This window comes from Ranitomeya variabilis, chromosome 3, assembly GCF_051348905.1.
Source record: "Ranitomeya variabilis isolate aRanVar5 chromosome 3, aRanVar5.hap1, whole genome shotgun sequence".
NCBI lineage: Eukaryota > Metazoa > Chordata > Amphibia > Anura > Dendrobatidae > Ranitomeya > Ranitomeya variabilis.
Window position 1 is genome coordinate 687453397 of NC_135234.1, and position 16087 is coordinate 687469483.

General features: G+C 43.7%; 1 protein-coding gene across 1 annotated transcript in view; it reads left to right on the forward strand.

Annotated features, from left to right (window-relative positions):
- Positions 1-7367: 7367 nt before the first annotated feature.
- The window catches only part of CDADC1 (cytidine and dCMP deaminase domain containing 1), a 31286-nt gene continuing 22566 nt past the window's right edge, over positions 7368-16087 (forward strand). Inside the window, exons 1-4 of the mRNA XM_077298078.1 lie at positions 7368-7672; positions 11466-11569; positions 13372-13552; positions 13637-14206. Coding sequence (XP_077154193.1) covers positions 7606-7672; positions 11466-11569; positions 13372-13552; positions 13637-14206 — 922 coding nt within the window. The 5' untranslated portion in view covers positions 7368-7605. The remainder of the gene's footprint in view (positions 7673-11465; positions 11570-13371; positions 13553-13636; positions 14207-16087) is intronic.

Consider the following 16087-nt stretch of genomic DNA (forward strand, 5'->3'; position numbering starts at 1 on the left):
TAAATACTTTTTTGCCCCACTGTATCTGACTACTTGCAGCAGCAACAGGAGCAGCCTTTCTGCAGTGCTAGGCCGGCGTCACACTCGGCGTAAGACAATACGGTCCGTATTTTACGGCCGTAATACGGCCGAAATACGGTGAAATGTTCCCAAAATAGTGATCCGTAGTCAGGGTGTGTCAGCGTATTTTGCGCATGGCATCCTCCGTATGTAATCCGTATGGCATCCGTACTGCGAGATTTTCGCGCAGGCTTGCAAAACCGACATCTAATGGATTTATGTGCTCAAATGTTCGGGAAAACATATATACAGTATATATATATATATATGTCATTGAGACACATATATATATATTCTGTATTTAGATTTCATTCAGCGCGATATGTGTTAAAAGCCGGTAATTCAATTGCCGGCTTCTCATTTCTCCTGCACAAACCCGACAGGATATGAGACATGGTTTACATACAGTAAACCATCTCATATCCCCATTTTTTTTGCATATTCCACACTACTAATGTTAGTAGTGTGTATGTGCACAATTTGGCCGCTGTAGCTGCTCAAATAAAGGGTTAAATGGCGGAAAAAATTGGCGTGGGCTCCCGCGCAATTTTCTCCGCCAGAATGGTAAAGCCAGTGACTGAGGGCAGATATTAATAGCCAGGAGAGGGTCCTTGGTTATTGGCCCCCCCGTGGCTAAAAACATCTGCCCCCAGCCACCCCAGAAAAGGCACATCTGGAAGATGCGCCTATTCTGGCACTTGGCCACTCTCTTCCCACTCCCTGTAGCGGTGGGATATGGGGTAATGAAGGGTTAATGCCACCTTGCTATTGGAAGGTGACATTAAGCCAGATTAATAAAGGAGAGGCGTCAATTATGACACCTATCCATTATTAATCCAATTGTAGGAAAGGGTTAAAAAACACACACACACATGATTTAAAAGTATTTTAATGAAAAAAACACAGCGGTTGTTGTAATAATTTATTGTACTCTCAGTCCATCAGGAACACCCTCGCTTGGAAAAATAATAAACGCACAAGATACATACCTTCTGCTGTCAGATCAGGTCCCACGAAGTAATCCATCTGAAGGGGTTAACTAATATTACAGGCAGAGCTGCGATAAACCGCTCGCTCGTACCTGTAATCCCCGGGTGCTGAAAGGAAAGCAGTGATCTATACTTACATTCAGTTGCGGTGATGCGCCCCTGCTGGATGTTCTCATGAACTGCAGCCTGGGAACTTTTTCCCACGCTACAGGTCATATGAGGACATCCACCAGGGGGCGCATCACCGCGACTGAAGGAAATGTAGTTGTCAGCTAATGACAGAAGCCCTTCTTTCTGGACGTTGTGGATGGTTTCTGCACCGATTGGCTGCCGGAATCGCAACACATTAAATTTAAAAAAATAAACAGTGCTACTTTGACCTATCCCTACCCCGTCATCTCATCAAACACGTCTATCTCGCTCATCATACAGAACCACTATCCTAGCCAAGGTCCTAACAAAAGCATTAGTGGAAACTCGATGATTTACTGAGCTTTGGCCGAATTTTGCCGGTTTTGAAGAAAAATGCTCGGGAACATGAATCCGAATGTGCAATGTTCATGCCGAATTTGAGATTGGCAAATGTTTTCCGAACAAGTTCGCTCATCTCTAATCATCACTACTGTGGTACATGTATGGTTTGGCATCTGATACTGACTGGTAACAGCAGCTCCCAGCATTTCCTTACCATTGGTTAAGGACGTACTGTGAGTTGTAGGTTTATGCAATTCAATTGTATATGGGGCTGACCTGACACTGCAATTGACCGCTATACTAAGCTTGGTGCTGTATAGATGTACTGTTTGTGTTTCTATCAATGCAGTCATGTCCTGACAGTGGTTTTGATGCTGCATTCATGTGCTGATGGTGGTTCTGGTGCTGCATTCATGTGCTGCCAGTGGTTCTGGTGCTGCATTCATATACAGACGGTGGTTCTGGCACTGCATTCATATACTGACGGTGGTTCTGGCACTATATTCATGTACTGACGGTGGTTTTGGCGCTGCATTCATGAATTAATGGTTGTTCCGGTGTCACTTTTATATGATGACAGTGGTTCTGATTTTGTAAACACACCTCCTTGAATGCCTCCTAATGAATCAGGAGTGTCTGACAAGTAATGTCACCACAAATCTTACTTCAGTCAGGGATTGGAGTAAGATTTCTGGTACAATGTATTCGTCACGTCCTCTCTGGCGTCATGTCCTCTCTCAGCTCTGCTAGTTTGGTGAAACTGGCATGAATATGTGACAAGTCACATCATTTTTGTGTATCTCCATGTTGTGCAAAATTTTCAGAACAATTAACTCCAGAATTCTGGGGTAATTACTTTTAATGAATCAGGTCCTTTGCATCACAGGATTTCACGTGCACAAAATAATTTAAATAGAGGTCTCCTGGGAATCAATACATGAAACACCGACAGTACATGGACAATATCCATTTGTTGTGCATGTTTTTTACTGACCCGTTCACTTCAATAGCGAGTTCTTTTGTCAAAATAAGCCACGTGAATAGCCCAGAAGAATATGTTTATGTCCGTCTATATAAGCAAAACAGACAGCACCAGTACAACAATCACTACCGGCTGGATAACCCTTACATGTTGCTCAGCATTTAAAGTTTTTGTCTTAGTCCTAACGTCAGTGTAACAACTATCAATCCATTTCTTTACAAAGCAGAAGGACTTAGATAGCTGGCTATTCATATGGGAGCATGTGTTATTTGTACATGCCTTGACAAAATGCGCAGTCTACCGTCAATAATATAATAAGAACAGGCCATTAGTTCCTAAAATTGTTTGCCTTCCCATTTGTACTCATCCACATACAAATATTTGCAGAATTGGCTTTGCGATAGTGCGACCAAACACATGGTAGTGAGTTTTCACAGGAATCGCAATGCCTAAAAAGTGACAATGGAAGCCTGGCACCCCTTGGATACTATCGGAGAAATATGTACATGAAGGTTGGCATACTTTGTGGACAGAGATCCCGGCAACCGCACTTGTGTTGTACATTTTGTCTTTGTATTATTCTGTTTCTTCAGAAATCTGCAAATATTGTAAAAGAATAATACAGCTACAATATGGACTATTGAAGCACTAAGGGTCACGTGGACCTTCAGCAAGATGTGTAGTCCTGGCTACTGATTGCCTGCTACACCAATGTTTTCAGTTTTTTCAATTACTTTTATTTTTTCAACACAACGTACAGAATTGTCACATAGAATAAAGATCAGAGTCTGATAAAGTCAAGGTTGTGACATAGCATCAAGTGATGAGCGAGTATACTCGTTGCTTGTTTTCCCGAGCACGCTCGGGTGACCTCCGAGTATTTATGACTGCTCGGCGATTTAGTTTTCATCTCTGGCAGCTGAATGATTTACAGCTACTAGCCAGGCGGAGTACATGTGGGGGTTGCCAGGGAATCCCCACATGTAATCAAGCAGGCTAGTAGCTGTAAATCATTCAGCTGCTGCGATGAAAACTAAATCTCTGAGCAGTCATAAATACTCAGAGGTCACCCGAGCAACAGTATACTCGCTCATCACTAATAGCATCATAACCAAATTAGTAACAAGGTCATCAATATTGGAGCAAAACAAAAAAAACAAACAACTAAAAAATATGTAAGTTGTCAGTTTATCAGTTTATAATTGGAGCCAAAAAGAAGTGGAGCGCCCTGTCAGGGCAGTGGGGTACTCGGTACCGGGTCCGGTGTTCACAGGGGGCTGACCCGGTCCGTGGCCCTGGGATGTCCGTTTAAAAGGGAAAGGTCTTTAACCCCTTCACCCCCGGAGCTTTTTCCGTTTTCGTTTTTCGCTCCCCTCCTTCCCAGAGCCATAACTTTTTTATTTTTCCGTCAATTTGGCCATGTGAGGGCTTATTTTTTGCGGGATGAGTTGTACTTTTGAACGACATCATTGGTTTTAGCATGTCGTGTACTAGAAAACGGGAAAAAAATTCCAAGTGCAGTGAAATTGCAAAAAAAGTGCAATCCCACACTTGTTTTTTGCTTGCCTATTTTGCTAGGTTCACTAAATGCTAAAACTGACCTGCCATTATGATTCTCCAGGTCACTACGAGTTCATAGACACCTAACATGACTAGGTTATTTTTCACCTAAGTGGTGAAAAAAAATTCCAAACTTTGCAAAAAACAAAACAAAATTGCGCCATTTTCCGATACTCGTAGCGTCTCCATTTTTCGTGATCTGGGGTCAGGTGAGGGCTTATTTTTTGCGTGCCGAGCTGGCGTTTTTAATGATAGCATGTTGGTGCAGATCCGTTCTTTTGATCGCCCGTTATTGCATTTTAATGCAATGTCGTGGCGACCAAAAAAACGTAAATCTGGCGTTTCGAATTTTTTTCTCATTACGCCATTTAGCGATCAGGTTAATGCTTTTTTTTTATTGATCGGGCGATTCTGAACGCGGCGATACCAAATATGTGTAGGTTGGGTTTTTTTTTTATTGATTTATTTTGATTGGGGCGAAAGGGGGGTGATTTAAACTTTTATATTTTTTTTATTTTTTTCACATTTTTAAAAACTTTTTTTTTTTTACTTTTGCCATGCTTCTATAGCCTCCATGGGAGGCTAGAAGCAGGCACAGCCCGATCGGCTCTGCTATGCAGCAGTGATCATAAGATCGCTGCTACACAGCAGATTTGCAGGTGTGCTGTGAGCGCCGACCACAGGGGGGCGCTCACAGCCACCGGCAATCAGTAACCATAGAGGTCTCCAGGACCTCTATGGTTACAATGTACAAGCATCGCCGACCTCCGATCATGTGACGGGGGTCGGCGATGCGCTCATATCCGGCCGCACGGCCGGATGCGGTAGTTAAATGCCGCTGTCTGCGTTTGACAGCGGCATTTAACTAGTTAATAGGCGCGCGCAGATCGCGATTCTGCTCGCGCCTATTGCGGGCACATGTCAGCTGTTCAAAACAGCTGACATGTCCCGGCTTTGATGTGCGCTCACCGCCGGAGCGCACATCAAAGCGGGGGTCCCGACATGTGATGTACTATACCGTCAGATGTCGGGAAGGGGTTAAAGGGATAAAGTTTATGTTCGTGACGCCACCTGAGGTATTCGGTCAGGGTGACCGAAACTGCTTTAAGGGGTCCGCTGGGGTGATGTTATGGCAGCTAGATGGTATACCTTCCCACAGGTGAAATATATCCCCAGGGCTCCTGGTGTATAGATGGTGAATGGTGAGTAGCGCAGAGAAGAACGAAGACACAAGGTTGCAGTCTCTTTACCTTTCCTGAAGACTTCAGCATCCACAGTCCAGAGTACCAGACCACAGGGCAGGCAGGGCCCGGCCGGTTTGGAGGCAAGTTCAGAGTTCCCTTGTCCAGGTGGAGAATAAAAGCCTTTCCTCTAGCACCGTGGTGGTGTAGTCCCTTACTGCTAAGCTTCTCATAAGGTCCTCACAGATGTTATCTCTCTCTGTCCCCCGGATTGGATAGGACATACCCGTATGACTGGGACTCTAGCACGCTCAGCCTCTGAGGGTTGTCACCGTGCCTCCTGGGTGTTAGGTCAGACAGGTAACGTGGAGTTCAGCTGTCCTGCCAGTCTCTGATGGAAGTCATAGGGTCCTTACAACCTCGGTGTACCGGCTATCGTCTCTGTGCCTCAGAAGGAGGCAGCCTGCTCGGGACTGGTCCCCTTCTGGTATCCTCTCCTGTGCTTCCTCTCCTGCACGCTCGCTGCAAACAATTCGGCCTTCAATGTCTCTTTCTGGGAGCTGCAGCTCTGTGGGCATGCACAGCTCCGTGAACCCTCTCCTCTGTCAGGAATTCGCTCCTGTCAGGAACAGCTTCCCTCAAGGACTGACTCACTTTCCCTACAGACTACCAGTTATATATATATGGGTAGTCACCTAGTAAATAGGATCAGGAGCTCCCCCTGGTGGCCTGGAGTGTGAAGTGTTGCATGTTTGTGGTACCTGGATGCAGTTATCCTTCCTTGCCTCCAAATGTAGCATCACTCTCCCCGGGAGGAAAGCAACACTACTGCGACGACCAGGACCCTGGAGCGCCGCAAAAGGACTTACAGTGAGCACTGTACTGCAGCGGTAGGGCCGTACGCAGTGAAACGACAGTGACCCAAGCAAGTTCAAACAAAACGTTCCTTTATTGTGTTACTTCATACAGTCTATTAGCAATACACAGTAAACTGCTTCTTCATCCAGGCCAAAGGAAAATACATAGTACATGGCTTCTTCGCACAGTCCATCAGAAATACACAGTAACCAGCTTTTTTGCAGTCCCTACACAGGCCAGACTTGCCTCTGTCCAGTTTCCCTGGGGCAATCGCCTGCCGGTACCAAGTCTCTTTACTCACGCCGTGCACCTCACATTATCCTCCGGATTGCAGCCTGGCAAACACAAAACAGCCCGGGACGCAGGGTGTCAGTGCCTTTGGTTTGTCTTGCCCCTGTGTTGCTCCACACAGAAGTGCCACTTTGTGGGAAAAGATTCTGTATAACTTGTATTTTATTCATTGAAGCCCCTGATCTTTGTATACATAGGAGTCCAGTGGGCGGTCCTACTAGTGATTGACAGCTATCTCTTCATGCAGTCATACAGGGAAGACTGTCAGTCACCAGTAGGAAAGCCCACAGGACGTATATACACAATCTCCAGGCTTTCAATGACTAAAATACAAGTTTTACTGAAACTTTTCTCACATAAAGGTACACACTCTGATCTGCTCCTTCCCTATAACACCGGGCTGACAGATCATATACCTTTTCCGATATACTGGCGCCACTTTTTCCAATAGGTGTGTGCCTGTATAATGTAATAAAGAAAAGCATAAATGTAATATAGATGCTAAGGGCTCATTCAAACGTCTGATTTTGGCGTACGAGCACCATTGTGCATCCTGTCATGGGATTTTTTGTGGAAACGTCCAATTTTGTCCGACGCCATCTAAGTCAATGGGTCCAGAAAAAATCTTGGATGACGTTTGAGTGTGGTCCGATTTTCATGGACTGTCAGAATGAAGACGACGAGGAAACTTAATTTCTCCACGTATGAAAAAATGACACTTAAAGCACAAAAAATCGGACGCGTGACCGAGCCCTAACACGCGTCTCATGGTGCTGTTATCTCTTATTTTCCTGAGCACAGTTACAGCCATCTCTGCCGCTCACTTTCCAGCCGCAGCTTCTGTTCTGATGTCTTTCTTCTCACCGACATAGAAAAAAATGGCAACAAAATAAAATACAGTGCAAAACTGAATCCTCTCAGATTCCAGTCACAAACGACAGAGGCAAAACTACACAGGCCGGACAAGTCGCGACGACGCAGAGGTATGGCGGCCATTTTGGCGTAGACTACAGTTGCAATGATGTGACGGAGTGTGGTCTCCGAGTCGATGGCCGCTGTCACTGACCCTTGTGCCGCTGTCACTGGCTGAGGAGCCGAGTGACCTGTGTGGCGTCTGTTATTACCTGTCATGTAGTAGGAGCGCCGTCAGCCTGCTCTATCCTGCCGGTAATGCAGACGTGTAGCGGAGAGGAGGACACCCGGCTCCCCCATGTACAGGAGCCCGCAGCCCGCTAGCACCTGCTCCTCCGCCGGGACACAGACTGACAGCATGCAGGGTGAGTGTGTGTCCTGTGTCCGCACAGCAGCCATGGAGCCTGTGTACAGCCTGACAGGATCCTGGCTATCTTCTCCATGGCGTCCCTGCAGACAACACAGGAAATGTGGGTGTTAGGCTGTGGCCCTGAGCAAAATGCATAGTGGGGGCCCCAAATGCTGAAAATGCTCCATGTTCTGCATCAGCACCGAAAGTAATGACAGCCACAGGACTGCTGCTACCTGTGATTGGCTGCAGCGGTCATCCTGTGATGCAATGTTCCAGCCGCCATGACTGGTCTGCTGCAGCTAATTACCTATCCCTCCTGTGGAAGGTATCCCTTTCAGACGGTGGAGAGGATGGTGGGGCAGGGAGTATGATCTATTTTGTTATTTACGGTCAGTCCAGGCCACTAGCGATATTACATTATATCGGACATCCCCTGGAATAAAGCAGAATTCTTACTATTATTCGGGTGGGTTTGTTTTCCTTATTTTTGGGGGATTTTCTGTTATGTTTTTTTACTTTATAAGTTATGACTAGTGTCCGGCCCCCAAGTCGTACTTGTACTTCCCTGACCGCAGACCTGCGTTTAAGCCTGCGGTCACACAGGGAGGGGATCACCTCTGTCCTGGACAATGTTTTTGCAAAAAAAAAAAAAAAAAGGAACATGACTGCATTGTGTCAACACAGCCTAAACTGTGCTGTTTCATTCACACTGAGACACACTGGCGGACACAGATAGACAAGGGACGTTGTGCAAGAACAATGCATGGACCTCCATTTTTGTCCAATGGCTCATCATAATAGGGTACTGAAAGAGTTTGCAGAGGAAATTGCAGAATGATTAACCAGAATCTTTGAAAATCCTGGAAAACAGGAGAAGTCCCAGAAGATTGGAGAAGGGCAAATGTTGTCCCTATCTTCAAAAAAGGCAAGAAGATGGAGCCAGGAAATTACAGGCCAGTGAGCCTTACTTCTATACCAGGAAAGATCTTTGAACAAATTATTATACAGCATGTATGTAAGTACTTGGATAAGAATACGGTAACTAACCAGAGCCAGAATGGGTTTGTAGCAAACAAGTCATGCCAGACTAATTTCCTTCTATGATGGAATCACTGACTGGGCGGATCAGGGAAAAGCAAAGCATTTGATAAAGTTAGGTGGATTCATAACTGGCTCAGTGATCGTACTCAAAGAGTGGTAATAATTGGTTGCACATCCAATTGGAAGAGTGTTTCAAGTGGCGTACCACAATGCTCTGTCCTGGTCTCAGTGTTGTTCAACATTTTTTTTAAAATGATCTAGGTAAGGGAAACTAATCAAATTTGCAGACGATGCAAAGCTAGGAGGGAAAACGAACACCAGTGAAGACAGAAAAAGGATTCAGAAGGAGCTAGATAAGCCTGAACAATGGTCAGTGACTAGTAGAATGGTATTTAACAAGGAGAAATGCAAGATTCTACATTTAGGCAAGAAAAGAAAAATTACATCTACAGAATGGGAGGAATAGAACTAAGCAACTGCATGTGTTAAAAAGACTTGGGTATACTAATAGATCACAGACTGCACATGGGTCAACAGTGTGATGCAGCAGCAAAAAAGGCAAACACAGTTCTAGGATGTATTAAGAGAAGCAGAGAGTCTAGATCACGTGAAGTAATTATCCCCCTCTACTCCTCCTTGGTCAGGCCTCATCTGGATTACTGTGTCCAGTTCTGTGCACCACATTTAAAAAAAGACATTGAAAAACTGGAGCAAGTTCAGAAAAGAGCTACCAGGATGGTGAGCGGACTGCAAAGTACAGTATGTCTTAAGAGGAACGACTAAAGGATCTGGAAATGTTTAGCTTGCGAAAAAGAATGCTAAGAACAGACTGAATAGCGGTCTGCAAATATCTGAAGGGTTGCCCCAATATAGAGGGATCATCCTTATTCTCATTTTCACATGTAAACACGAGAAGCAATGGGATGAAAGTGAAAGGGAGAAGATACAGATTAGATATTAGAAAAAACTTTTTAACAGTGAGGGTGATCAATGAGTGGAGCAGGCTGTCATGAGAGGTGGTGAGTTCTCCTTCAAAGTCTTCAAACAGAGGCCAGAGGTTCCTTTGTGTACGTGTGGGTAATACTTGTGGCAACCGTGTACCGCACATTCCGGCGCCTGGGAAGCAGTGGTATAGTTAGCGCTGTTCCCTGGCGCTGGGTGCTGAATAGACGTGAGCAAATATTTTCGGCTCTCTCCTTATTTTGCAAGCTATGGCGCTTACCTGAGAAGCTGCAGCGGGAACCCGGATGCCTGGAGCGCTCTGATCAGGTGTCCGGCGCCGCAGCTGCATGTATCGCGGCTGTGTGACAGTAACAACAGATAGGCTCTCCATGCATGTGTTGTGACTGTCACACAGCCGCAACATATGCAGCTGCGGTGCCTGACACCTGATTATCGGAGCGCTCCAGGTATCCGGGTTCCCGCTGCAGCTTCTTCGGTAAACGCTATAGCTTGTAGAATAAGTAGAGAGCCGAAGATATTTGCTCTTGTCTAGTGCTGAACACCGCTCGAATTATTCTCCCCTGCTTTGCCGGCGATCAGCATGAGCAGGGGAGAATGATGAGTTATATTCAAGTGATACTAATAAGAGCAGGCTGCGGCTGCTGGGAGTATTCATCACCTGTCTGCGCTATGAATAAAAATAAAAAACGACACGGGTTCCTCTGTACTTTTGATAACCAGGCAATGCTGAAAGCTGCGGGCTGCAATCCTCAGCTGTCAGCGTTAGCAAGGCTGGTTTTCAAGAATAGAGGGGTCCCCCACTCTGTTTTTTAAAAATTGTTTAAAGAAATAATAAAATCAAATGTTGCCCCCCCCCCCCAATTTTTGACAATCAGCCTTGCTAAAGCAGACAGCTGGGGGCTGGTATTCTCAGGCTGGTAATGGATATTGACCGCCAACATTCACCCAGAAAAGGCACATCTATTAGATGCGATAATTCTGACGCTTTGCCCGGCTCTTCCTACTTGTCCTGTAGTGGTGGCAAGCAGGGTTCATGTTTGTGGGGTTGATGTCACCTTTGTATTGGTTGATGACATCAAGCCCATGGCTTAGTAATGGAGAAGTGTCTATAAGACAGCCACTCATTACTAATCCTATAGTTATATGGTAAATAAAGACACAGCAAGTATAAAGTCCTTTATTTGAAATAAAAACAAAGCACAGTTTTCCATTTTTATTTAAAAATAGCAAACACAGTTATACTCACCTAACGCCCATTTCACTGAATCCCTCGTCTCCTGTAATAAATAAAAAAAAAAAACAACAAAACACTATTCCTCACCTGTTCAACGTTCTGTTACACGCCATAATCCATGCTTTGGCTGTGACAGTCAAGTCACAACTACAGCGCTAACCATTGCTGCAGCCAATCACTGAGCTCAGCAGCTTTGCCAATGTAGACAACACGAGTCACAGAGTTTAGTGATTGCCTGCAGCAGTGATACCAAAGTGATGTAACTGCTGCAGCCAAAATACAGAGACAAGCAGCAACGGGGAGGGTGAGTACTACCTGTATTTGTTTTTTTTTACCCATGTATAAGCCAAGTGTTTGAGGACCACTTTTCTAAAAGTCGAAGAACTCTTTAAACGGTCGCATTCCTCTAATGTAGAATCAGCAATAGTTTACATATTAATAGATGATGATAAAGAGAATTAAACTCGTTTGTCAAGGAGAAACGTCTGGAGAGCCACAAGAGGTGCATTTGATAACAGCTGACATTATTCTATACACATCTTGATATTTTGTCATTTTTCTGTTGTAGGCCAAGTCCCAAGGCTTTCTAAAGTCAATTTATTCACACTACTAAGCCTGTGGATGGAGGTTTTTCCCTCTTCTAAAGATGTTCAGAACAAAAAGAAACCTCAGGTATCTGATTTTATTATATATATCTATTTATCTATTTAATAACCAGCTATTTTTGACAGCCAGAGCAAATAAGGGCTGTTTTTGTGGATATATCCCTCCATCTGCCCCTACTTCTTGGTAGGTTGTTGTAGGACTGGTGCGAATTGATTTGCAGGTCCCCAAACCTTCAGCCAGTCCATACTTAGCCAATATGGCGTAACGTGATGCACATGGGACATCGCGTCAGGCTGGCGAATCATAAAACAAGCTACAGATGCCTTCAGTTAAAAGGTGGTACACGGGGCGCCCATCCAGTAGCCAGAGATTAGCGATGTGGCCGATGGACTGAGTCCTGCAAATCGGTGCGCACCAACTCTAGTAGCCAAGAGGCAGGCTACACAGTGTGACTACACAGGGTTTGGGTGTAGTCTGTTATTATAGGGACGCATAGATCTGCTCAGGATCTGTAGACATAAAGTTGCTTATTTTTTGTTGTAGATGCATTGAAGCAACCCAAACATTGCTGCAAAGTGGATAAAACCCACTAATAAGAACTTCCATAATCTTTAGAAGAAACAATCCAAAAACGTTAGAGCAGTGCATTTCTACCTATTTTATATACAGAATTCAGTAGAAAATTAAAGTATAACTGCACTTTCAGGAAATGTTTCAGAATAAGCTGTCGTATGTACAAGAGGGATATTATATGACTTGTATTCTGCATTTTTAGCAGATTGTCCCGCTTTACTTCTGCACTAGAAACCTCAGTAGTTTCTATTATTTATCTCTTTCTGTGCCTATCTCCATCCAGCATCTCCCCATCACCTCTCCATAGACTTTTATAGGCAGCAGGTGTAATATGATTCCTCACTGATAATAGATCTCTAGACAGATTTAAGTCATTTTTTTTTAGAAGGAATGTTCATTAAAGGAGAAATGAAATGATTGATCATTTGGTAAAGACATGTTTTCTCCTATAAGATATTCTACAAAGTTTCTTATCTTCACTTTTACTGTTGATTTACCAAAACAAAAATAAAATATAATTGAACAATATTAATAAATGTACCCCTTGTCCCACCGTGCATGCACAGCGGTTGTACCCACATGCTGCACTAGACAAGGGATGTGCTGCCTAATTCCCACAACTAGGCTTGCTTTATACACTGCTGGTCTGACTGCAGTACGGCATTGTATTGTAAAAGTGCAGGATAAAGTCTAATAAAAGACTAATAAAATATAATATTTATCCTGTACCGTACAGTGAACAAACGCGCCTTAAAGGAAAAAAAAATAAATTGCAGAATCTCTGTTTATTTGGTGACTTAATTTCCCATAAAGTTGAGTAAAGAGATCAGAGAGTTGCATGTTCCCAAAATGGTACCAATAAGAACTAAAGATCGTACTGCTAAAAACCATCCCTTGTTCAGCTTTATAGATTGAAGTATTAAAAAATGTTTTGGCTCCCAGAATATTGTGACACAAGCTAACGTTTTTAAGTTCTTACATTTTTTTAAATTAGTATTCTATATTAATTTGGAATCACCAAAGCCCATCTAACCCATAGAATAAAACTAATGTCTCACTTTTTTTTCCACAACTTGAAAGATGTAAAAGTCATACCAGAAAAACATCATCATTATTATTATTTTTTCTTCCATGAAATAAAATAAATGGTGTCATATAAAATTTCAACTCAAAAACTAAACTAAAAAACAGCAAGCCCTCAAATGACTACGTCATCAGTTTTTTAATTTCCAGTGTACTATGCTCTCTGGATTCCCTTCACATGATGAATTTTTCTGAATTGTTGATTCTTGCAGCATATTAAGAAGACGGGGCTCGTAGTTGTGAGTAGCATGAAGATCATCGGTCTCCACTGCTCCAGCAGCGAACTCCATGCCGGTCAGATTGCTGTGATAAAGCATGGCGCAAGGCTCAAGGACTGTGATCTCTACTTCTCCAGGAAACCTTGCTCTACCTGCCTGAAAATGATTGTAAATGGTGAGCTGCTGGTAAATCCTTCTTACGGTTTATCAGAAATATACCCAATAGTAATATATGCTTATTACTTTTTTTTCCTCCCAGCTGGTGTTAACCGTATCTCATACTGGCCATCAGATCCTGAGATGAGCCTACAGCAAGGAAACTCATCTCAAACCAGCATTGGAGATGCCAGGCTAGATGCCAAGGCTGTAGAGAGGTTGAAATCGAACAGTCGGGCTCACGTGTGCGTGCTTCTGCAGCCGTTGGCGTGCTACATGGTGCAGTTTGTGGAAGAGACGTCCTTAAAGTGCGACTTTATACAGAAAATCGCCAGGGTAGAGCCTGAATTTGCAAGAAGCACTTTTTATGAGTATCGCCAGGAGCGGGTTAAGGAGTATGAATCACTTTTTTTAGTCTCCAGTGAAGACACACACAAGGAAATTCTTAGGCTAATTGGATTGGAAAATCTGTGTGAGGACCCATATTTCATCTGCCTGCGGCAGAACATGAAGGAACTCGTCCTTATTCTTGCTACTGTTGCTGCTAGCGTTCCCAGCTATTCTGATTTTGGTTTCTACCTCACTAATACGAGAGATGAGGATCAGCAGGGACTTACCCAAGAAATTGCTCAGCACTGTACAATACAGGCACGACTGCTGGCGTATCGAACTGGTTAGATGCTCTTTAAATTCACTGATTATAATAATTAATGGGGGTGTCCCATAATTGACATAGGTCATCAATCCACAGTATGTGATAAATATCAGCAGGGGGCCGCACTGCTGGGATTACCCGGACCCTGGTAGTCCATTCAATGTCTAGGGGCCAAATGGAAACTGACAAGTACAGCCCCATAGACATTAAACTGAGGGACAGGGCACATGGACGCAAACTCCTCACTGCAGTAAGGAGGAATGGTGAGCATAGGACTCCTATTCACGGTTTCAGTGCTTCTCCCAGTGATCAGAGGTTTGTCCCCTATTCCCTGGATAAATGTCCCTTGCAAAATGACTCCTTTAAATTTGTAGTACACTTAAAGCACCGCTCCAGTTCCCTGACCCTAGTCTTATACTCGCCAGCCTCCATCTTCAGCTCTTCCTGCCGCCACTCTGGTCTCAATACGCCATCAGACTGCAACTCCTGTTTGACCGGATGTCAGAGGTAACAGTCACAAGCTCTCGGTGTATATCTATGGGAGCTTTGTTCTGGCCTTGTCCTGGCTTTCATAGCCTGGCATTGAGATGTGACTTCCGGATCGTCAAGCAAACACTAGAGCGATCCGGCGGAGCGATGCCGATAACAGATGAAGATGGAGGCTTGTAAGTATGAGACAAAGGACAGGGAACTTACGGTAGATTAGTGGCGCCACTCAAAAAAAATGCTGGAGTGGTGCTTTAAGGGGTTTTTCAAAGATCATAAAGAAATTGTTCAAAGGCATGGAATAGTAAAAATAGTCATAAAAGATATTTTCTGATATACCGGTCTGGATCTTCCTTCTGGTCTGTATTTACTTGGCTGCGGAGGTGACAAACCAGCATTTTGTACGTCTGCAAGCAATCACCAGCCATGGTAGTTTGTGTCATGAGATCGCTGAGGACTGTGATTGACTGCCGCACTTACCAAAGTAGGTGGTTTGTCTTTGCTGGTGTGGAGGGAGATTTAACTGGTAAGTATTGGTTGCTTTGCTATTTTATACCATATTTGCTGACTTTGCACAGATATTTTATGATCTATGAAAACCTCTTTAATCTTGCCATACACAGTAACCCAAGTCTCCCATTATGGATCTTTTGTCCCCTATTGAAATCATCATGCATACTGCTGTGTATGAGTCAGGCCATCCAAAAGGAGACACTATCTGCTATGGCTGAATAATGCCTCCCCTGCATTACTGTACTATTACTGCCTAATGGGACCTATACAGCACTTCTGAGTTAGGATTCAGTCTCTCATATTGCTTAATACTAGGTGGAACCAATTCATCACTGTCTTTACTATCTAGCGAGGAGCAGTTAGCATCCATGTGTCCTGCCTCTCAGTTTAATGTCTATGGGGCTGTACTTGTCTGCTCCATTTGCCCCCTAGACCAGTGCTTCTCAACTCCAGTCCTCAAGACCCCACAACAGGTCATGTTTTCAGGATTTCCTTAGTATTGCACAGGTGATAATTTCATCACCTGCTCAGGCATTAATTCCATCACCTATGCAATACTAAGGAAATCCTGAAAACATGACCTGTTGTGGGGTCTTGAGGACTGGAGTTGAGAAACACTGCCCTAGACAATGAAAGGACTATCTTTTTTTTATTTTTTTTTTCTGCAGTAAAATTGTTTTTATAGTGACTTGTATGCTTGTGCCTTATTCATTATATAATTTATGCCTTTTTAAGTCAAATTTATATTTTTATTTGATTTACTTGATTTCTTCTCTTTTTTTCTTTACGTGAGAATGTGAACATGGTTTTCCTTTTCGAGATATTTTAGATTTAGTTTTGTTCCCTTTTGTTTCTATTTGCAATATTTTAAAGGATCTTGCCACTTTTATTGCTCTACAG